The 25,086-nt window shown below is 35.7% G+C and overlaps 1 protein-coding gene across 2 annotated transcripts in view; it reads left to right on the top strand.

The window, feature by feature from the left end:
• LOC145664063 (kin of IRRE-like protein 3) overlaps window positions 1-25,086 on the top strand; it is a 522,782-nt gene that overhangs the window by 203,328 nt on the left and 294,368 nt on the right. For both annotated transcript variants that reach the window (XM_081730403.1, XM_081730404.1), the window contains exon 3: window positions 2,032-2,142. In XM_081730403.1, coding sequence (XP_081586529.1) covers window positions 2,032-2,142 — 111 coding nt within the window. The remainder of the gene's footprint in view (window positions 1-2,031; window positions 2,143-25,086) is intronic.

The raw sequence follows: 25,086 nt of genomic DNA on the forward strand, positions 1-25,086 counted from the left end.
AACACACATATTGTTCAAAATGTTCATACAATTTGGTCGATAATGAGGGCCGCATCCCAAAGAGACTCCAGATGCCATGTCCCTTTCTCTTATAATGATCTAAAAAAAAATCTCGGAAATGCTACAATATTTATGACCACACACGAATTAATATCACAACAATACATTTAGAATTATTTTAGTCAGAATGTAAAGTTAAGCTAAGATCCGCTGCAAAGTATTCTGATTACAGAACAAGCTTCTCTACTCCAAAAATACTCAAGAAGACGTCAGAACAAAACAATATCACATCACGCATTTCCCATCATAACCGTTTGCTGAGGGAAAATTTGTCACTAATTTGAGGAAAGTTTGCAGTAAGAGAAAAGTCAGTTTAAATAATTTCATTCGATCTAGAGGATTGAAAAGGAATACTTATGTATTGTTTGCAAAGTCCAGTGAATTTCCATGAATGTGAATTACGATGTTCAGTGTACAAGGAATTCAAGTCCGGTTACTAAATTGAGAGAAAAAAGACGTGAAGTTTGTACACTCCGTTCAATACAAGGAAAAGTGCACACTGTCTTTATTTTACATAATATAAGAGTTATTTACAATATCTAGACATGAATTCTTAAGCACTGAAAGGAGCTTCAGATAGAGATCTTAAGTATAAGATATATTTGAAATGACGAAAATGAACTTGAATCTCTTGTTCAATGAAGGCCAAAATTCAGCTTGGCTGGATTTGAAGACGTTCGAACAAGAACACTTCAGGGTAAAATTTTTGGTGAACGAACGAGTTAGTGGCTATTTTCCTTTAGAAATACTAGTTATCACATTGTAGGAGGATTATTCGTTAAAAATATCAGAATTCACTTACAAAATTCTAGAATGCCAAACTGAGATATTTTGATTGTAAATTTTCTAATTTGAACATGAGCAGTAAGTTTTTTTTTTTCGTAAAATAGTTTACGCTGTACTAAATAAGGTGATTTTCAATTTAGGTATGGAGTCCTCTTGGCACAACATTACGAACGTAATGGAAATCCGTTTACTACTGTCTGTTTTGAGTTTATGTGTGGCTGAGTTGACGATAGGCTTGAGATCTGAGTGAGTAGTGGTGTGTAGTGGTGTGGTGAGTAGTAGAGTAATGGTGTGGCTGGTGTTGATAGTTTTGAACTAAGTTTTCGCTTCTTTGATTGTAGGCTATATTCGGTTGTTGGCTGTTGTTCGGCATTTGCAGCTCTATGATTGATGCATTCCTATCTCTGTGAAGGGCCGGACGTTTGTTGAACTGACTTTACAGCGAACTAGTTCAGTATGTTCATTTAAACGTAGACAAATTTGCTTCACAGAAACGAAAGAACCGCAAGTAACAAAACCATTCTCCATAAGTTCGAAGGAGTTAAAGATCTCTATCAAGGAATTAAGAAGCTCTCAGCATTATCTTCGATTGTCATTTTTATTCATTGCTGAAATGTCAATGTTCTTCAGTTGAATTGATTTTAACATCCCTTTCAGCAGTAAGGCGATATGAGACGTGGTCCTCCTCATTAACTTGAAATCGAACTTGGGTCTCCCACGCCAATAGTGCGCACTCTACTTAGCTACAAAGAAGCTCAGGCAATGTGTTCCACCAAAGAAACATGCAAGCAACTAGACAAGATAATATTAGAATTCGTGCTATAAAACGATTGAATAGTCCTTTATATAAACTTGAAACCTGTTCAGAAAACAAAATTAACTGAGATAACTAAAAATGCCATAATTAAAGAAACACAAAAACTATTTAAATGCCACTTTATCCAAGAATGTTGAAAAGTACGTGTCTCTTATATCTATTTAAGTGCACTTTGTTCAAGTCCTAGCAGCATGGAACGAAACTATATTTTGCGTCTGAAACACAATGTTATTGTATCAAGGAATACCAATCATTAGGGAAGTACTGTATGCACTTTGATATTTATTTAAAATGCAATTTTATGTTAAGAATGTTTCATTTCTTAAACATATTTGATAACAAACCTTTATTTTTCTTTGTTTTTTCAGAACCGCCAAAAACTCCTATTATATACGAAACTAATGGTAGAGAAGTAGATAGGATAGTTGGTCCTCTTACGGAAGGTTCCAGCCTGACGCTCACCTGTGAAGTGCGTGGAGGTAGGTAGCATACTTACAGGTCACTTTTCCTTAACAATAGTTACGAATTCTAGTGGTAGTGGGAGAGAGCAACTCTCCCATTCCGGATGGTTATATTTCATTGACTTCTTTATTATACAGATCGAACTTCTATGTTAAGTAACTTGCTAAAATTAGAACATCAAGTGTTTTCGATAGAAACTTCTGAATAAATTGTGCAGCTGAAATACTTTGTTTAATCCAGAAATGTACTTGTTTCTCTACGTAAAAGAAAATTAAAATTACTAGATCGTTTCAAAGTTACTAATTTTGTATTCAAGAAATCATCCGAGAGAGTACGGCTTAGTATTTGCTCTTTAGTACGCTGTGTCAGGGAACTATACGAGTACGGCTGACTACTTGTTCTTCAATACGCTGTGTCACGGATCCGTACGAGACAGTACGGCTTAGTACTTGTTCTTCAGTACGCTGTGCCAGGCAGCAGTACGAGATAGTACGGCTGAGTACTTGGTATCTAATACGCTGTGTCACTTAACCGTACTAGATAGTAAGCTGAGTACTTGCTTTTTAATACGCTGTGTCAGGTAACTATACGAGAAAGTACGACTGAGTACTTATTCTTCAATATGCTATGTCACGAAACCGTACGCGAAAGTATGACTGAGTACTTTTTCTTTCGATACGCATAGAATAACACAGGAAAGCATACTACTATTTTGTACGGCTACAATCTTAAAAAAAATAAATTGAAAGGTATTTCATTAAAAGAAAACAGGTTTCCCTTAATACTTGTGCCTTACAATAATAATCTGGTTCATTGTTCTTGACCTGAAGATTTTGTGCTCGAAATAAGAATTCATGTTACTCATGATTAGAGACGAGATCAAAAATAAGAGTTTTCTCGTTTTGTCTCGTGAGGTTTTGTAAAAGACTGATCTCTTCTTGATTCTAGGAGAATAATTCACTTCTCGTCTCGATTTTCGAAACTAATTTTCTCGATTCGTTTTGTAAATTTATATATATGCATATATAATCAATTTATTTTTTAAAAAAATTCATCTAGAAGCTATCAGAACGCTTTCGCGTCACGACAGGTCCACGAAGGGAATGATTTGTAATTACATTTAAACTATATTTATTATTGGAGTAGATGCATTATGTAATTACTTGTTTATTTTTAAATGTTGATAAAGGCATTTCATTGTATTTGTACAACTATAGTCAATTTATTTATAGTTTTTGTACTGTAAATCATGTAACATTAAAGCAGCTCTGAGATCTAAGACTTGTATGAACTAGTTCTGTCCACAAGGCTGCTGAAATTCTCGTCTTGAGAACAAGACGAGAAATGACATGTTTCTTGTCTCGTCTCGAATTAAAGAGTGTACTTTTTGTCCCGACTGTCATGTCGTTTTAGGAGCAATTTCGATTTCTTGCATCCTGGACAACATTAATAAGTATCATCTCTTGAGAAATTGGGAGTATAGTGGGTAAGGAGTAAAGCTGTAACCTAAGAGGCCCTAGTTCGATTCTAGGTAGTGTCGGGAATTTTTTCCTTTTGTTCTGCTGTAGTTCTGTGTTTCACCCAATCTCTTTAAAGTAGATACCTGAGAGAATATGAGGAAGTAAAAGGGCTATAGTTTGGTGATGGCTTCATCATAGCCTTGAATGCCGAATCCAATAAAAAAAACGGAGCCTTTACATACAGCCTTTGGGCCTTCATTGTCTGTTCTAAACTGGTCTTTTGCTTACTCTATTAATAATGGTTTTCTGTATAAGCAGAGTAGATAATACCACAGAAGAGACTGAGACTGACCGCTGGAACTTTTGACGAACAGATTAACTGTCTGTTGCTTAAGGCGACAAGGACTGCGGTGTCTCAATGGTAGAGCGTCCATAGTTGATGAGTAGGGTTTCTGGTTCGATCCCCGTTTGCACCAAGTGGATTTTATGCCTGACAAACACTATGTGGGAGTTGTCTACTCGATGTTCTCTCGTTTTCTCTTATTTTCTCTATTCTACCACTTCATACATTTGTCATCATCACTGTCTCCTTTAGCCTACCGCATAACCGGGGCATAAAACTGAAAAAATTCATTTCATTTCAAGTTCATTTTGGACTTGGTTTTCTGAGAATTCATTTCAAACTTGAACATCAATTACATCAACAGACTAACAAGAAAGTAATAACTAGAATAGAAGTACGAATATGAAGAGAAATTTCTACTTACGTCTGTTCAAACCATCTTTCAAGCTATTTTCTTCCTTTCCATCAATTCCTAAAAGAAGACCATAAAATATATATTTTTTAAAAAATGCGTTCTTTCTTTAGTGCATCCAAATCTGTACTTGGCTTTTCTTCCCTTTAAATATTTCCAACATGTGCATCTCCACTTCGACTCTATTAACATCTTAACTTTCTCAACAGACGATAATAATGGCTAGTCTAAACAATATCCTTTCGTTTATGTTTCTTTATGTCATTGTGATGACGCTACTTGTGGTGTTCGTTTCAGAATAACTTAGCTTCTCTATTTGCTTGCAATTCTCTTCCTTGAGTCATAGGACAAAATAGCTTATGGTAGACTTCCTGCTTATCCTATTGGATAGGTAAATTCATGGTTTCTGTTCGTTCGCTCGCTCTTTCTAAAGTTATTGATGCCAGTTGAATATCAGGTGGTTTTAGAGTGTCCCTGCTTAGTGGTGACTGTACATATTACATCAAAGGAAATAGGTATTTTCCATATTCTATGTGACTGTGTTTGCAGAGTATTACGTATGTTCTTAGTCCATAGGTAACATATTTATGGCTACTCAAACTTATTATATAATATAGGTTGAATCAAAGTTCTTATTAGATGATTTCTTTGCATGAAAATAAATTCAGCTCATTATCCCAGACGGTTGAGGGTAAACAAGTTGCTAATACCTAGTAGTTACACTATATTTTTAGAGAAATAAATTGTGAGAAATCACAATATTGTTTCTTCTCGCTCAAAATCTCTCCAATGTTCGTAAACTCAAGACAAGCCCTCTGCTGTGGTTTGACAGAGACCACAGAGTCTGTTTCGTTATCTATCGGTGCGGCTTTGTAATCTTTAAACTCAAAGTATACAGAACTCTTGCTATTTTCCTTGACGAACATATAAACGGTGCAGGGGTAAAAGTTAAGGGAAGCGCGGGGGACGTCGTACCCCCACTTCCAAAAAATATATATGGCGTCCCTTCACTTCCTAAAGAAACTCAATGGGCAACGATAAGCACGGGGGACGGAGTGACGTCAAAAGTTCCCCTACATTTTCAGTTTCATGTTTACCCCTGGTGGTAAGGATATAATAACTAATTATTCTATTTTCTGAATATAAAACATAAATATGGACATTTTGTTACTTTTTTTAAGACTACGATATGGACACGCATATTAAATACAGAGACATGGCAACGTTATTTATAGTTCAATGAAATATAACTATTACCAAATTCGAATGATCATATAACAGTTGATAATCACTTACCACAGCAAATCGTCACAATCAGTTAATTGTCAAAGAAAAGGTATTAAGTCCTCAATCAAAGTTGAATTGTTCCTATGTGAAGATCTGTTTAATAGACCTCTGGATTCAGTTGCTTCTTTAAAAAAAGGAAGGTGTAAAGTGTACTTGAAACAATATACTCGTATTTAACTTTGTCCCACAATCCAAGTCTCGAGGAATGGTATATTCTGTGAGAAGTTATTATACCCAAGAAGGTTTGTGCAGCTCAGACTTTCTAAGATTTAGAACCGTAGTACTTTGATTGGTTATTTGTTGGAGTTTGTTCTTGCTTTCCAGTATCGAGGCTATATGAGATGTGGACCTATAGTTTATGATGTAATTTGTATCACCGTACGCCTGTTCAGGATACTTTTATGCCCTTGAGCCCCTAAAATACACATGGTCAATGGACCTGAGCAATGACCTATGTGTACATAGGGTGTACATGTGTACATGTGTACACACTCTCTAAATATTGGTAATGAGTATTTTGGTTCTCTCCTCAAATTTTTGAGGGTGCATAGGACAACTTCTTAAATTTTAGAAATTGACAAAACTAACGATTTTGTATGGTAGTGTAGGACCAGAACATGTACCTATGTGAGTTTGGGTTGTCCACCTTGCTCAAGGACTTTCCACCAGGAATGGGTAGTTTGAAACACATACAACTAGTACGAGAAGTTGCTATCCTTCCTAAACTTAATGTTGGACAAATAGAAACCAAAAATACCTCTTGTAACATTATTTTCTGGAATATTTTAGTGATACAATTACTGATTACAATAGTAATAATGTATTAAATAAGTAAAATGGCAAACTATTTAGTTTCGAAAATAGAACGATGCGAGTGCAAATATTGAATCCACGTAGTTTTAATTTTTAAGGAGTTTTAATTTTTACAAAAAATCCAATTTATATTTATCCAGTCTGTTCTCCGTCCGGAAGACAGTTTTGGTCAAAATTTAAAGGGTTAAAAATTAGAAATTGAGTTCATTAATGGAAATAATTAATACACCAAAAGTGGTAGAAGACGACCATATCAAGCTTTAACGTTGATCAAGATAGAAAGAAAACGATAGTAGATAGCGAGAAGCGATTTCCACCAATCAAGTAAGCGTCCCAAATCTCTCTTCTGCGTCCTTAACTATCTACTAGAAGTAGAAGTGATGTAAATCTACTACAATTTTTTGTTTCAATATTGATCTCCATAAAGCAAAACCCATAAGAAATAGCGAGAAGCAGTATTTTCGGAACCTATTTAGCATTCCAAGAATAAGTACCACCTTCTCTCTTAACTTTCTATATAAACTGGAAGTTTGAATATATGCAAACAAGTAACCCAATCACTAAACACAATGTAAGATACGTTTCTCAGTGACTTTGTTCTCTGTTCTTTCGAATAGAGTTGGACCTCCGGCGTCAGACTCAGCTTCACCGCACCACCACCTAAACACAACCAGATACTATTTCTGCAGCCTTCGTACGCCAAAGCAATTACTCTTTTGCCTCCAATGGACAAGATAATAGAATTGCTAGACCTTCTTCACTCTCTTGTGGGACTAAATTTAATGTCTTTTAGTTGAGTTCCGAATGCAAATTGGATTTATGTGTTAATTTTCCAAAATAAATTTCAATACGGTCATTGTACCCTTGGCCAAGTCCTACAGCAATATCTGGCTACATGTAGCAATCGAACAAGCTGCGAATTTAAGAATTTCTGTTTTAATATGCTTGACATACGTCTGCTGAGGGTACGTTAGAGCCCCTTGATCTCTGGCTCAGGACCCATGGTCCCTGGCCTGGGGCAATGACCTAGAATACATAGGACCACCCTTTCAATAATTTTGCCAATGAATGCTTTGTCCCTCTCCTCAAATTTCCATAGGCATAACCATGGGCATAACTATGGAACGCCATACTCGTATTTTATCTCATTATATATATCCATTTCTCACAGATCTAGCAGCTAGCGCGTTGGTCTTGATTATGCGTGGCTCCGGGTTCGATTCCCGGTGATAGAACGTTAAGAAAAATGAACCAATTACAGTGATTCAGATTCTATCTTAAACTGTAGGATCACGTCTCATATAGCCTCAGTGCTGAAAAGGGACACTCAACTTCAATAAAGATACAAATATTTCACTTCTGCCTAATGATGAGGTATATTTACTTTAAAATTCCGTACCATAAAATAAAATTCAATTTCTACTTTTTTAAATCCATGAATTATTCTCTTCTTTCAAGCTTCTGTATCTTTTTTTCCTCTTACTGTGAAAGGACGAAGAGAGTCCATGAAAGAAAAAAGGAGTATTTTCCAATTCTTACGTCGACCCGCACGAGACAAGGCGAAAAGAGAGAGAAAAAAAGGACGAAAGTGATTTGTAGCCTCAATTGGGAGAAATGGCGAGACCTTAGCACTTCTTTCTCATTGTTTCTCCGTCTGTTTCTTAGCAACGAATCATTCCTCTCTCTCTCTTGGTTTTGAACTTGCCTTACTTCCTGATAATATATAATCCACTCGAGACTTCTTCACAGAAGGTGACTAGGTTAATCTGACGTCGGAGGAGTGTAGTCTGCAAGATCTCTTGTACCGAGGATATTAGATTACGTGCTCCAAGCCTCATGTGATGTATTATGTATTACGTTAGTGTCTCTTTTTCACTTTTCTTTCTGTTTGGCCTATTAGTACGTGTTCTTCACGCTTTTAATCCTCAGACTTCTTTTTACTCTTCTTTTGTTAGCTGGTAATTAAGTGAAATGTATTAAGAAAAACATGCAAAGGGCTTAAAGGTAAAAACGTTACGAAAAAATAAATCTTTAAAGGATAAAGGATGATAAAAGTAAAAGTGACTGTAGTACTGAGCTAAGGAAATATTTTGGTAATTCATCGCAAAAGTTTCTGAAAATGATTTCATATTGAATTGACATTTTTCTCTAGAGCATAAAAATTTGTAATGCGTAAATAATAGCAGTAATTTCATTCCTGCATCAAGAAAAATCTATTTAGTATTTAGATGGTTTGATGCAATTGGTTCTTTTCAGTTTTTTTTAAAAAATAAGCTTTCCTTTACAGCACGGAGAATATATGAGGGTGTACCTAGAGTTAAGCCCCGTAGCTAGGGTTAGCCCGGGAGAGGCCTCTGCTTCATGGACTATGGAGAATGTGCACCACTGGCTCCAACGCTTCACGATTTAATGCTTAACATGAAATACCGCATATCACGAATAGTTCTACAATGACGCCTAAAATGGGTGTACATATAGAGTAGTTTTCATTAAATTTGTAAAGTTTATGTAAGAGGCTCCGGTGGGCAGGTCATGAAGCCAGAATGGAAGAAAGTAGGAACGCTTTCGAAGTTTTGGGAAGATTTAGATGCAGATGGGAGAACATATATTAAGATGGGTCTCACAAAACTAGGAATACAAATTAGACACTGTATCCAGTTGACTAAGGATAGAAGTCAATGGAGAGCTTTTGTGTACGCGGCATTGAACCTCTGGTTTCAATAAGCCATAGAACTGGTTAGTCTTTTCGTAAAAGACCTCTGGACTGGCCTACAACATGAACATGTGAGTATAATTTAAAACGAGATATTAGGCAAAGGAAATCTAAAACATTAAGTAGACGATTTAAGACAAAAAGTTAGAAGCTGCAATGCCCTTGACAAAGAAATAGGTGAAGAGTGAAAATATTGACGACTGTAATTGAATACAACATCAGGTTGGATTTCCTCTTACAATACATACAATTTGGACGATGATTCATCTAAAAACACACATAACTTACTACGTCGTTAGACGATCATTACATTTCGAACAATCAGTTAAAATATGTAAGCAAACTATGTCCGTTATTGAAAAATAGGAGTTTCAATAAAACTTACCATTGAACAAGGATGTTCTTTAGGAAAATTATTATTAAGAATGCGATGTTAAAGTTTTGCAAGTCAAGAAAAAAAGTTATAGCATCTCAACTAATCATTAACACACAAAACAATACAAGAAATTACAATTTACAAGGCCTCGCGGGGTGAAAGACAAGTTTATTGGAGTTTAAAAGCCTTAAGGAAGTTTAAAAGCAAGTAGTGTGTTTCCAGATTAATGTGTCAGAATTTTGGGGAGATGCATCATGGACCTATGAAGAACAACACATTAGTGCTTTAATAATTCTTTCATTAGCAATCTGGTCTGGTATTACAGCATTGTTATTACATGTAGTAATTTTATTACATCGTGGTTGTAGATCCCTTGGTAAAGTTTGAGTTGAGTTGATTTTCAGTTTAACGTCCTTTCAACAGCGAGGATCTACTGATTAACGTGGAATCCTAACCATATGAGCTCCTGCCGGGAATCGAACCCGGGTCCCTCACGCCAAACGCCTCACGCCGTACGCTAACCACTTAGCCACGAATGTGCTGTTTTTGGTATAAGTGTCATGTGTGGGGGCAAGAGGGGGTAAAGCATATATATGATTTCTAATAAATGATAAGGAATGCCACACGAAACTTTCTTTTATGTCATAAATTAAAGCGCGTCATATTGCCATAATTGCTGAAGTATTTCGTTGTATCTAAAATGAAAAAAACGTATAAGAATTTCTACAAAAAAAATCACAGCTCAGAGTAAACTACTCATGGTGAAAATTTGGTGAGAAATGAATTACTACAAGCTAGCAGGATGCCAGATTCCCGTACAAGTGGAACAAAGAATATGGAAAAGTATTTTTTTTAAATAATGTTGTTTCCTAAAATCTCATCTTATCTATACTCTGTAGTATAAGGGTAATATTTATAGAAACTTTAAAGGCACTATGCATAATAATTTGGAGATCAGGTGCCTAGTGAACTTTGCCTAGCATTTACTCTTTTATATATTTATATTATAGGATTTTTAATGAGATATTTATTAATAAAATACGATCCAAGTCATCTGAGTCATTTTAGCAGAAAAAAGACCCCAATCCCAAGAGCAAACTACTCCAGAAGAATGACTTACCGTATTACAGTAGAGCGTCGCCGAACGTTGGTCAACCGAACGACCGCTTAACCGAACTGTGTACTCGCTCGCACCTTTTACTCTCCCACCCTACCGTCCATCACCCCTTTCACTCCCAAACCAAGTTTCCCACAGTAGTCGCCGCACTGAGCCACCGCTGGCGGAACATTGCTTCTAATGGAGCCTTCATAAGGCGCTGCTGACCGGCCAAGCCGCCAGTCGCTGTGTTTCAACAATCAGCACACTTCTGTCTGTTTGGCACTGGCTGTAGAAGTACAGTCCAGTACAGTGCAGTATAGTACAGTACAGTTCAATTATCTGAACAAACCAGTTTTCCGAACACCCATGTCCCCCAATTACTTCGGATAATCGACGCTCTACTGTACATCATTTTAAATGAAATATCTATTTATAAACTCTCATATAAAAGCGATTGTGACTTTGTGTGTAATCTAACTATTCAATAACTACTGAACAAATTATGATATTACTTGGTATGATTATCGACTCCAGGTCTTGCAAGGATTTTGATATTACATTGGTAATTTTCGACATGGGAATCGAGAGCTAGGTGAGAAGTTCAGATGTGAAAATAATCGAAAAAACAATATTAGTGCCCAATTCATAGATGTTGGAATCGCTGAGATATCTAAATAGTTACACACGTGATGCCGTTTAAGTCCAAATTCGTAGAAGTGAGAAGGGGTGAGCAGGAGAGTGGGACAGAAGTGACATTTTCGTGACTTCTGTCATACATATTTAGCTTTCTTTTCAGTTTACCTTTAATTAAAATATTCTACCAAAACTTAAATCAGTGTTGGTAAAAAAAAAAAAAAAAATGAAATCTTTGTTTTACGTCCCATGATTATGCCTGCTAGGCAAAAGAAGACGGTGATGATGAGAAATGAATAACTGGTTTAATGAAAAACGATAGAGGAAGCGAGAGAACCCAGAGGAAACCCACACACAGCGCTTGTCCACCACAAATTCCACTTGGGGGCGAGCTGGGATCGAACCAAGGACCCTCTGCACTAGAGGTAAACGCTTTACCACTGAGTTGAGTTGAGTTAATTTTAGTTTAGCGTCCCGTTCAGCAGCGAGGCTATATGAGACGTGGACCTACTGATTAACGTGGAATCCGAACCACATGAGCTCCCGTCGGGAATCGAACCCGGGTCTCCCACGCCATTGAGTCACCGCGATCAACATTGGTAGTGTTTTGCGTCTGGATTGATGATAGAGTGATAGACTGATCTAACAATCTTGTTGATATTAATTGTTATGTTAATGCAGCGAGATATGAATTTTTATGCGTGATTAAACTACATTTGAAATGATTTTTTTTAATATATAGAAAATGAAAGTGCACAAAATTCAACAACATTATAAGAGAGAATCAAAGAAACACTTGTTTACCAAATGTAGAAAATATCTCTTTGGAATGGAATATGTTGTTGGTAGCTTACGGTTAAATGATTCTTCAAGTATTATCAACGTTTTGTATCCAATTATATTTTTTATACCGTCATGGAAAGTACTTAATTGTAAAGTGTTCGAAACATTGAAATTACTCAGTTTTTGTTTCAAGACCACACACAGATGTGGAGGTCTTATATCATTTTAACTTTCAGTTACCACTTTTTGTCAGTTATATGTTGTTGCTTAGCAACAAGCCACATCCATATATATATATATATATATATATATATATATATATATATATATATATATATATATATATATATACTGGATTTCATTTTAAGTGGTATTCATTTGCACACATTTTGACACATGATTGCTTCGGTGTACCGCGTGTAATCAAAAATATTCATGCTGTTTTAAAAACCACAATTCTTTATGCATTGTATACAGCGTAAATTGAACGTTCATTACATAGAAACTCGAATGGAAAATTTATCTGCGAAAGCGACTGGATGGGAAAGGATGTTAAATGAAACGAATGATGAGAGTATTTTGTAAAAATATATCTTTTTAAAGCATATGCGGAATAAATGAAATAGAAAATTTAATGAAAGTCAAAGTTGTGGGCTGAAATTGGCCGTGGAAAGGATTATTTAACTTTATTCTTCACAGAGATTAAGTATGTTCCTGTTGTACGTCAAGAACCACTGTGATAATGTTATAACATGGTGATATTTCTCAGTGCATACATGAAACGCCAGGAACTTCTAGGGAATATGTACACTCATGTCCAAAATGATTGTCGCATATCTATAACTGTCTTCTTGTAAGAATATAATTTGATAATGACTTTGCAGGGTACTTTTAATACTGATACTATGTGTATAATCGGGAAATGTACATTTGTGGCAAATTTCATAGGAAAAGAACTGTAAATACGAAAATTAGAATGAGTAAAACAAAATGTTGCTGAATGGACAATAAAGTTTTATTTTCGTTTTATTGTTTTTATTTACTGCTCTTTTGACATGAAATTTGCCACATACATATCTTTGCCGATTATACACATACTAACATTATCAGAAATACCTGGCGAGTTCGTTATCAAATTATATTCCTACAACAACATAGGAATATTTATAGACATGCGAAAATAATTTTGGACATGAGTATACATATCTACATTGGAACATCATTGCTAACGGATAGTGTAATCTCCCTTCTTGAAAGTTTAGTGGTTTTGGTGCACGAAGATCTAGATTTAAGTTCAAATGTAAGTTCATGTGGTTCGCATCTCATGTGCGTCCACGTCTCGCAAAGCCTTGGATCTAAAACGAAAACACTAAAACCTAAACCAGCCAACTATAAAACAGAGATAATGATGTTTATCTTCTCTCACCTTCCTCCCGTAAGTTTTTGGGCACAATTCCCTTAAAGTTGCAATTATTCTTTTAAACAACTAGTTATAACCGATGTCCCCATCCTATTAAATATGTTGAGTCCGCTTACACCTCCCAAAACAGTTTTGTCTTTTGTATTTAAAGGGAATGCATTCTTTGCTATAACAATGATTTTTAAATGTTATTAATATAAGTTCTCCTTCATAGTATTCTTAAACATCATCATTACTTTATAACTAAAATTGGATGGTGCCATTTTCGTACATGTCATGAACAAAAGTCTCATGGGCGCAAATTGCACCATTAAGCCCGCCGTTGCGTAACACTGAAAAGAGATTTCCTTTTCATTTCTTTTTTTCTTTTTCTTTTCCCCCCATTTTTTTTACTATATATCCGTTTTGTAACCATTTGCTAACTTTATGCGTCTATAGTTAGTTTAATTGTGTACACAAGCTGCATGTGGTCCCTGGCTCAATTTCGGACAGGAGTTTATTATATAACTACAGATTGATCGCAATTACTTATGTCTAATTAAGTAAAGTTACTAGAGCCTCTGCACTTCTTAGAAGCTTAGAAACATTACATTCACATCTATTTTTGATAGTTCATAGATCTAGTCATTTCTTTTCTTTTGACTATATAACATTTTGTTGTGGCACGTTTCTGCGTCCAATTCTGCCAAAAATCAAATTACTATGGTTGGGTGATACATATAATTTCCTTTAGCTTTCTCTTCTCTGCAATTTATGTTATATAAGTATGGCTTCTCACGGCTTCTTAAGAAATAAATTAAAGGTACGGACTACCGCGCTATACTTTCTCGCTCCAATTTCTTAAACTAAATCATGTTATACTACTGTTATCACTGAAACATTTATTTAGGGAATACGTACCAAATTATATTTTCAGAAAGCAGGGCCGTCGCGTGAGTTCTCAGCGCCCGGGGCGAGAATTCCCAGGACCCCCTCCCCAGTGTGCTATGAAAAACAACCAGAATATATTCTTTACTTCTAGATTTAAATATGGAACGCAAGATAATAATGTAAGATAAAAGAAGTTGGTATTATGTCAATGATTTAAAGTGAATGGCTTTTGTAGTTAAAACATTAAAAGTTAATGAAAACGTGGTTTTGAATTATTGAAGTAGAGTGCTATACTTGTTTAATTTGAATTTGATATACATCGACATAAGAATAGCATAAAATATGCAAATAATGATACAAATATTAAAGCCCCTCCTCCTCGAACACACGGTGTCCATCAATACCCCTCGAACATTTATGTTAACAATTAAGCCTGAAAATGCCATTGTAATGCCTTTTTAAAACAGGGTAGCCTAAAATTTGAATTTTATTAAGATTACTTTTTCCCATTTTAGTGGAGAGGGATCCTTGAATCCCCTCCATGGTTACTTTCTTGATTGTTAATAGACACAGTTGTTGTATGAGGTTTGTGCAGAATAGAAGGACTGAAAAGATATTTATTCTGTTATTGATTGGAAAGTACGTGCGAAGTTCTATTTGTAATGCTAACCGGTTATTATGAAGTGGTGTCAAAATAAGTAGGTAATTGGAGTATTGCAGTAATTGTGGTATTTCTCGGACGAAATAGGAATAAAGAAATGTTATTGAATTCTACTGAAGTTTCTTCAGTTTGTACCAAACTGTCATACGGATCAGAAGTAAGTAATAGCAGATCTCGCTCAGTTTTCCAAGATAAAACTCTTCTCACAGAGGCCTGGAGAGAGTTCCAATTGAATAATCCTATACGATGTTTACATTACCGGTAATTTTACTTAACCGTGGCCTGATAATTATTAAAATATCTGAATTAACTTTTTTTTTTTAAAAAAAAAAAATCATTTACCAACATAATCTGAATTTCTTGAAATTTGTTGATTTGTCGTTCCGGCTCCCCCCCCCTGGTAGCGGTGTCCAGGGCAATTGCCCCGGTCGCCTTGCCCACGCGACGGCCCTGTGAGAAAGATACCCCTTTTGGATTTATTCATGTAAAAAGACTTAACCAGTGTTGTAGAATTGTTAACGAAATATTTATTTACAGAATACGTACAAAATTGACTGGGTCGTTTTATGAGAATCGTCCGAGAAAAACTCACCCCCCAATAAATTGTACCTCTTGTGAACTTTTTTCATTGAACATGAGCTATGTCATATTGCTCGGTTATTAATAAAGCATATATTAATGAATCATGGATAAAATCATCTGAATTGGCCGAAAATAACTCTCCTCAACAATAAACTGCTCTGTGTGTTTTTTGTTTTCGAGACAAATGCGTGGTGATATCCAGTGGCGTATTTACGATTTTGTTCCGGGGAGGGCTTTGCTAACTTTCGGGGGGGGATTTGCCTGAAAATGTGAAAATTCTGCAAGATATTTCATATAGTTTACTATAGTAAGATTTCGGGGAGGGCTTAAGCCCGGAACCCCCCCCCCTAAATACGCCACTGGTGATATCATATTGTCAGATTATTAAGCAAATATGAACAAATTCAGTCGAAACATTTTTCAAGGAAATCGTCCGGAAAAATATCACTCCCAATAACAAAGTATGCATTCGGTTTCTTTCCTACAGAGACTTATGCCAATTTCAAATTTCAATTTCTACTTTTAGAAAACTATCCTTAATCGTAGAAAGAAAATTAAAATAATAACTCGAGAGAATCTTATAAACGCCTTAAGTTTTAAATTTGGCTTAGGTACGTTGAACGGAATGCCCTCTCCGCCGCAACCTTATCCTGACAACCGAGATAAGCAGCTTCAATTCGGGCCAATCAGCGCACGTTACATAGTTCTTCACATTACACACGAAAATCATTACTTAGGAGATCAATTCAAAAAGAGCTAATTGAGTGTAAGTATATAAACATGTCAATACAGAAACAAATATTTAAAATAAAAGATACTAGATTGATTAGTAACTGTTTATGAAAAAGACGTCACGATTCAGAATCGGAAAGAGAGAAAGAAAGAATGGAGTAAAACACCGGCAGCTAAGATGCGAGTCTTTTGCAAGTGTTGCAAGATTATAAACTTGAAAAATCTTCTATCAGAAACAAGACCAGTAAAATGAGTTGATTTTTCAATGTTGGAAATCGTCCACAGTACATGGTAAATGGCTTAATATTTTTTATATATAAAAATTAATTAGAGTGGCTACCGTTTAAGAAATTTCTTTACCTGCTAGTAAATTAAACAAAAGAAAGAACGGGACTCACGTTTTACTTGTGCAAATTTTGTGCATATGGTAACATGTTCTGCCAAATATCATCTGCGCGCGTGCGTTAGTGTGGGTGTAGTGAAACTGATACCATGAAGAGTGTTGAGCGCGAAATTGAAAAAAAACATGAATGAATCCAAATTATCATTTTCTCAGTATTACCGCAAACACGAGAGAAGGAAACCTCTTCAAAGTCAAGCGAAGTAAATTGTCATTAACGTGTACTCTCGACTAAGCGAAAAATATGCAGACAAAACTTGAAGGAACTGATATAATTGTTGCCGGGTCCCTGCTACTTTACTCACTGCCAACGTAGAGTTGCGGTGCTTTGAGGAAAAAAAAAAAAAAAGATCGGATTTTTAATTTATTATGTGCGAGGGTGGTTGCTCGTTTTTCTCTGTTTATAATTGACCTCTTCCAGGTAAGACATATGAAGATAACTTCATTTCTTAGCCTTTCTTGCCTTAATCAATCAAAATGAATAAACAAAATGGTATTCATGCTTTCGCGTTTTACTTGTGAGGATTGCAAATACATCACATGCGAATTTCCAATACATGTATTACTATTGTCGTGTCTTCAAGGCCAAGAAACATATTTTTCGTTAGCGGCAGGAAAAGGACGAGAAATCACAGCTCCGTGCATATCACCTGAGATCCAGAGCAGCGCCAGTCGAAACAACTGGCGATTAAGAACTAAACCATACACACACACACACAACACTAAGGCTTTTCTGTGAAAAGGTTCGCGCGCCAACATGTAGTAATGCGCTTGTGATCTGGCTCTCAAGTTAACATTGCGTTTAGTTTATATATATATAGGTAAATAAACATCTTTAAAATCTCAGATTTGATTTTTTTCACTATCACCATACTTTCGTGTCTCCTATTCTTGCTCAACAGTTAAAAAAAAATGCAAATGTTCCTTTATTTTTTTGTTTCCTTTTGCTTTCCTGAATTAGAGAAAAAAGACAGAACGAATCCTGTATGACTCAAGACAGAATAGCAAAACCAATCGCTGCAGTGGTACAGTCGGCAGCAAAAAGACCTGCAACATGAACTTGTAAGTTTATTGTGAAACTATGCCTAACAGCTCAGGGAATCAATATAACTTCTAAGTGGCACGAATCACGCCAGGAGAAACCTCGGCGTTCTCCCTGCACACTTATTTTGGAGCAAAATATTTCGTCGTTTCACAATAAACTTACATGCTCATGTTGCAGGGTTTTTTTTTCTGCGGACTGTACCTATCGATAGAAATAAGAATCAAAGAATCAGATATATCAAGAACATGATAATTCCAATGATGTTTCTAGTTTAACGTCCCACGTTTATCTACTTTAGATTAAAGGGAAGAGATTTTTGATGGAAGTGAATGACTATGACATATTTCGTGGGGAGAGAAAGTAAGAAGAGACGGAAGAACTACCTCAGACACGATGTTGTCCTCCACAAACTCACGTGGACTGTAATCTAACCATGGACCTCTTGCACCAGACATGAGTCCTTTATGACGAAGCCACCGTGCCCCTCATGAGAGAACTAGTCGCATATGTTGTCGTAAAAGAAAAATACAGGTGTCTCAAAAGTAATGGCAAAAAATGATACCACAGATCCCTGGCACCAAACACTACAAAAAGTGTATATGACATGTAGTCCGAAAGTGGATACGGGTGGAGCTAGATAGCTCCAAAAGTGGGGGAAAAAACTTCACACCTGCCTACTGGAAAAATGATAGGAGCTAGGAATGGGCTTTAGAAAGTCACAAATACCGTATCACCTTGAGCTGTTATAAGCATGTTACATAACTGCGCTAGAGATTCCGCATACTTCATGTATTGATTCACTGAATATCTGTACAGCAGGAGTAATTAAACGGTTTGCTAAATCCCTACGTGACTTATGGAGAATCTCTGGCGCAGTTTTGTAATATGCGTTTAACATAAAAAGTCGATATGAAATTTATGTTTTTCCGAAGCCCCTTCCTAGCTGCTATCTTTATTCCGGTAGGCAAATGTGAAGCTCCTTCCCCCCACTTTCAGAGCTGTCTAGCTCCCTACTTGTAAACTTTCGGACTATACGTCATACATACTTTTTGTCTTGTTTTGGTGTCAGGCATTTGTGGTTTCATTTTTTGCCATTACTTTTGGGACACCCTGTATATAATGAAAATCCAACGGCATCATTCTGAAAATGTCAGTGGAATATGTGTGTTTCAACTGGAAGCGAAAAGGTTAGCACGACTTCAACCAGCAAGATCTATGTAAGAAATGTTTAGGATCCATAAAATTTGTAGAATAATTCATGATTACTGGTGAATTAACTTAAAAAAAAAAAAAAAAACTTCTAGAAATCTTTAAAAAAAACATTCAACCTCTCTATTCCAAGAAATGGCGATTTTCCATCCTTGCTCTTTTGGGTAGAGCGAAGGAACATATTGCCTAATCGATCGTTCACAACATACGAAGAACAGAATGATTCAAAGATTAAGTATACGTGACTTCTGAAGAATACGACGATTAAGAGAAATGTTCTTTGTAACAAACGCTTCCGATTCATCTTCTTGATCTCTTTTCTCCTCCCCATTTCTTTTCTTTTTTCTAAAATAAAATGAACCTCCCATTTTTCGTTCGTTTTTCGCTCAAGAAGGTGAGAATCGGCACAAGAGACCTGAGCTCAGCTGTTTTTTTTTTGTTTGTTTTTTTACCTCTTTCTATTAAATGGCGATTGGCCGAAAGAAAGGAAGGGAAAAGAAGGATGATAAATATTAGTTGAGTTAGATATAGAAGAAGAACTAGTGAGCAAAGATCGGAGAAGAAAATTACAACTACATTTAATGTGAAGCTAAAAACTTTAGAAAGATCTATGATATAGACGGATATGCCAGTACATAATGTCCTCTTTAGCTTTGAGCATTTTAAGCCGAAAGGAAAATAAGTCACACATGGTGGTACTTGCCAGGCAGTGAATCAGAAGTGCATGGCTATCAAACACAACATGGGCGAGTCTGATAGTTGTCGCTTCACTATGAGAATTCATTCGCATCACCATCGACCTAGCCATCAAAAACCCTGAGTTGCTCCTGATCTAACCAACACTACTCTAAAAAAAAAAAAAAAAAAAAAAAAAAAAAAAAAAAAAAAGGTTTACCTCTTAGAAGATTCTAAATGCAAAAAATCTATGAATTCCAAGGAGTAACAATCAGTAAGAAATTAGAATCATTTACGCATGCTAGCTATAACTGCTTAAATCCAAGCAATGTTCTCCTAGGCTAGATGGATTTTCAACATTCCTAAGGAAATATATAGGAAAAAGGAAGATCAGAAGAACATTATATAAACTACGAAGAAGAAACCAGAATCCAAACATATTGAAATATTCTGTAGGTAGAGTCAAGAACGTATACGGAAATTTAGTCCTTAACCTTTTTATTATGAAAATGCCGTATATAATTATCATACCAAGTCTCAATTAAATCTTCCTCTAAATGTATGCTTACTCTATCACTCTAAATGAATGTTTACAGTGTTGGATAAAACGTCCTCTCCCCCGTGCGCGTATAATATTGCCTTGGGTAGATAGGTAGGTGTCTCCGTAGCCCAAAGCAGTCTCAGACGAGTTGGTGACTCCGTAGCCCATAGCGGTCTCAGGATTAGACACTGTAAGTTGTCTTCGTTGCTCATAGCGGCCTTCGGAGTAGGTATTGTAAATGGATGATCAGTAAAAACACTGATGACTTCTTAGACCCGGCGTCCCCTTTTATAGTCGTCTTTTGGAGGGAGAGCCTGTGAAGGGTTGTCGGTTTTCTTCGTGTCCCTCCGTGTCCCCTTCGTTTCTTCCTGAAAGTGTAGTTTCCTTCTGTTGTCTGCCACTATTTGTTTACAAAACATGGAAACACATGTTTATAGTAAAAATATGTGTCTTATAGTACGTGAGTGTAAGGATCCTTGCAATATCCATTTCGTTGAAGGTAACAATTATCTGTAATCAATCGATGGAAGACATTGGTTGACTTTCTTGCTATAAGGAAAATGGGATGTCTAGTTTAAGATGATATTTTACCTATGGCAAAAAGGAAAGTGAAAGTGGAGAAGATTACAATAATTCTGCAGCAGTGACGTAAAGAGAAGATAAGAAGAATGACTTTTCAGCTTATGAAGACAGCGTCTTATGATTGGTTGTCGTGAGAACTGTATCAGTTATTTGTAGTGACGTGGACTTTTTGTTTTTAATGTTTCTTTTTAGTTGGTAGATTGAGTAAGTTCTAAGCTTAGTAAGCAGGAGGATTCCGTATATTTCTACAATATATCGCTGTCCAGAGAATGGATTTTTGCCGGTGTATCCTGTTATGTCTTCTGGGCGGCTGTCATGATATTTTGGTGTATCTTTAACTTAGAACAGGTAGAAAACCTTGGTAAATGGTAATGGTGTTAGTTAGTTGATTATCCATTGATAATCTTACTCATTAGTTTATTTGGTAGCTTAAGTGCAGTAATTTTTCAAACAGGACATAGAACCACGTTTAGTCAAAAGCTACACTTAAATTCGTAAATATTTCCCCATAATTATATCTAAAAATAAGACTTTTCCGGAAACTTTTGAAGATACTTAATAACTGGTGTATTGTAGAAAGTTGTAACCTAAATCCTGCTTGTTCAGGTATAATTTGGGAAATTGATTGAGTAATGTTTTCATCATTGTCTTGGGGACAATGTTTGTGAGGAAAATAGATTTTCTAAGTTGCCTGATTTGCTCCTTGATTTGCTTGATTTTTAGTGGGGTTGTGTTTGAGAGTGTTTAAAAAGATAGGAGATAATCTATAACATAGATTAATACAGTATTAAGTCAATAGAGCTCTGGAAGTTTGACCAATAATGTTGTTGGAAGTGATTTGTAATGACGTATTTTTATATTGACGGGTCCAATTGCCGTATTCATATGATCTTTGATTCTTTTCATTGGCTTCAAGTTGGGTAATAGACTAGATAATTATTTCGATGGTGACAGAATATGATTTGGAAATTTTACTTTAGGACATCCGTTCTCTGAATCAGCCATTTCCAAATGAATAAAATGTGATGTAGAAATACTTTTAGAGTAAGAGAAATATATGAGAAAAATATGTTGCGAAATGAAAGAGGTAGTGAGATATTAGAATTTGAACAAGCAAATGTTGGGAGTTTGTGTGTGGTGTGTAGTCATGGATTCACAAATATAGTATCCCTGCAAATCCACCGATTTCACTTTTGATGTTCTTGTTTGCCTGTAATCAATGTTCTTCTTCATCGTCAGTTTTCCAGCTTGCTACTTCTCCTCTTTGTGTGGATTACTCGAAAGCGGAGCTGAAACCTATGCCATCACAGAGTATTCAGTACGAAATGACTGCTATATGTGATGTCTGACATCGCTCTCTGTTTTTGTTTGTTATTGTGTTTTTCTGTATTATACTTGGATTTTAAGACTATGATTTGGTTTGGTTGACTAGAGATTAGCCTTCCTTTCAGCAGTGAGACTATATGATATGTAGACCTAAAGCTTAACTTGGTGTCCAAACTACATTAGCTACGCTAGAAATTAAACCCGGGTCTCTAGCACCAGATATAAGTACGCTAACCATACAACCACAAAGAAGTACTTTCAACGCATTATTCAAATCATTTAACAACCGATTCTATGATCAGTATTAGAATTCGACTTATTATTAATATTATTACTATATGAATATTATTATTCCAATCATATTAGTAATAGTGAGTACGGTTTAGTCATATGTTATCTTTATACCGATATTTTGTATATTGTTTTTTCAAAAACAGTATTAGAGAATTATTTTCTTCGTAAGAACTGGATCAAGAGGTAAAGGTACACTCTTAATAACTTGTTCCAGCGAACTGGCTGAATGAAACTACTATATATGAATATGTAGCAGAATACAAATAGATATTGGGAACGACGTTATTAAAAATTCTTTGGAGAGGGGGAATATAGACAACGAAAACTATAGTTTTTTTTAAGGCTTGTAAACGGCAAATTGCAGATTGCTATAAGAACATTTCCTCTTCATAGGTACAAGTGCTTATTCATAAGATTTTCCTGGGGCCGCGGTGGCTCAGTGGTAGAGCGTTCACCTCTGGTGCTTGGGGTCCCGGATTCAAACCCTGCTCCCGCCAAGTGAACTTTGTGGTGGACAAACTTCGTGTGCGTGGGTTTTCTCGGAGTTCTCCCGTTTCCTCCCACTTTCTTCATTCCACCATTTCATTCATCTTTCATCATCACCGTCTCCTTTAGCCTAACCGGCATAACCGTGGGATGTAAAACTTAAAAATTTCATTTTTTCAATAACATTTTCCTGGATAGGGGGAATGATTTAAATGCTTCTACGGGGCTTCGAATGCACGGAGTCTGAAAAGTGGTAATGTGGAAATGCTGGTAAACACATTGTGCGTGAACGGAGGTATGGGGTTGGGAAATGAGATTTTGTAGCTCTGAATTTCTGCCTGGGCTATGAAGTTGCACTATCACTGATATTCAGTGCTGATTGTGGTATGCTTATTATTATCCATGAAATTATATTCTATTCATTCTTCTTATATCTTAATAAAACGTATTTCAATATAGGTCTTGCAGCTGGTTCTATCTCTTCTATACAATTTAAGGAAAAATGGAACACCGAAATATATTAATTTTAAGTGAAGTAAAGAAGAGCAAGCTGATAATTGCGTGCAATGCAAGGAAACGAGTACAGAATGATGAATGTATTTCCTTGTGATATATATATATATATATATATATATATATATATATATATATATATATATATATATATATATATATATCCTGTGTATAAAGTTTCTTCTATTTTATTACATGAGGAAAATGAAACAGCTTGTCTTCATAATTACTATTATGAATCCTTTTTCAAATCTCGGAATCAAAATATTTTTTAAAAAATGAGATATTAAAAGCATGGAACTATTTTGTTTTACCCTTTTTTTAAAAAAAAAAAAATACATTCTTTGGTCTGTCTAGAAAAGACAAAATACACTTTTGAAAAAAAAAAGTTTCAAAAAAACCTCGCTGTGCACATTCATCTTAACCCCGCGATGCCTGAAGTCATCCGTTAAACGTTCGTCAACTGTCACGAGAATGGAACCTTAACAAGGTGCAGCGGATGGACAGACACACCAGAGACCCCTAGCGGGTAAAAAGTCAGTCTCACGTGATTTTCACGGAACTTGACGGCACGACAGGGTGACGGTAGTGGTGGGGGAAGGAGAATGGGTTTGAAACAGACAAGGAAACGAAGATGAAGAATGAGAGGAGACGAGACGTGGAGGAAGGAAAACGGAAAGGGGGAGAGAATGTAGTATTAAATGAACCGAAAGTGGTACTGCTTCTGGCGAGAGCTATTCGAAAGAAGACAAGCGAGAAGAACTACAGAGGAAGAAAAGACACGAAAAATCTGTAATTTAAGAACGAACAGATAAAGAAACAAGATTTGTATTTCTTTTTTTTAAATTTTCTTTCTTTTTTTATGGTGGGGAAAGGAGATTGTAGTTGAGCTGAAAGATGGAAGATAAAACATTTTCCTTTCTCGGTTTGTTACGTTACAATTCCAATTAAGCTCAATAAAGACCCGCCAACGGCGGCTCTTGAAGGAAATCACGTCAGTAAAATTACAACTTTATTGCTGTAAAGTAAGGGAAGGAAATTTAGCTAATGCCCTAATTCTTGAATAGAAGAATTAAGACATTAGGTAAATATTCTTCCCTTAGCTTAGATGCAACAATCAGGACATTAGGTAAGTTTTCTTCCGTTGACTTCTATTCAACAATTAGAACATTATGTAAGTTTTCTTTCCTTAGTTTGTATATAACAATTAGGACATTAAGTAATTTTTCTTCCCTTAGTTTTTATACAACAATTCGGACATTAGGTAAGTTTTATTCCCTTAGCTTGTATGCAACAATTAGGAATTTAGTTAAGCTTTCTTCAATTAGCTTTACATAAGTCGGAAACTATTTAAATTTATTTATTTAACTTGTATACAATAATTAGGACATTAGGTAAGTTTTCTTCCCTTAATTTCTATACAACAATTAGGACATTAAGTAAGTTTTCTTCCCTTAGTTTGTATACAACAATTAGGACATTAAGTAAGTTTTCTTCCCTTGTATACAGGAATTCGGACATTAGGTAAGTTTTATTCCCTTAGCTTGCATGCAACAATTAGGAATTTAGTTAAGCTTTCTTCAATTAGCTTTACATAAGTCGGAAACTATTTAAATTTATTTATTTAACTTGTATACAATAATTAGGACATTAGGTAAGTTTTCTTCCCTTAGTTTGTATACAAGAATTCGGACATTGGATAAGTT

Source organism: Thermobia domestica, chromosome 11 (assembly GCF_964235325.1).
Source record: "Thermobia domestica chromosome 11, izTheDome1.hap1.1, whole genome shotgun sequence".
NCBI classification, from domain to species: domain Eukaryota; kingdom Metazoa; phylum Arthropoda; class Insecta; order Zygentoma; family Lepismatidae; genus Thermobia; species Thermobia domestica.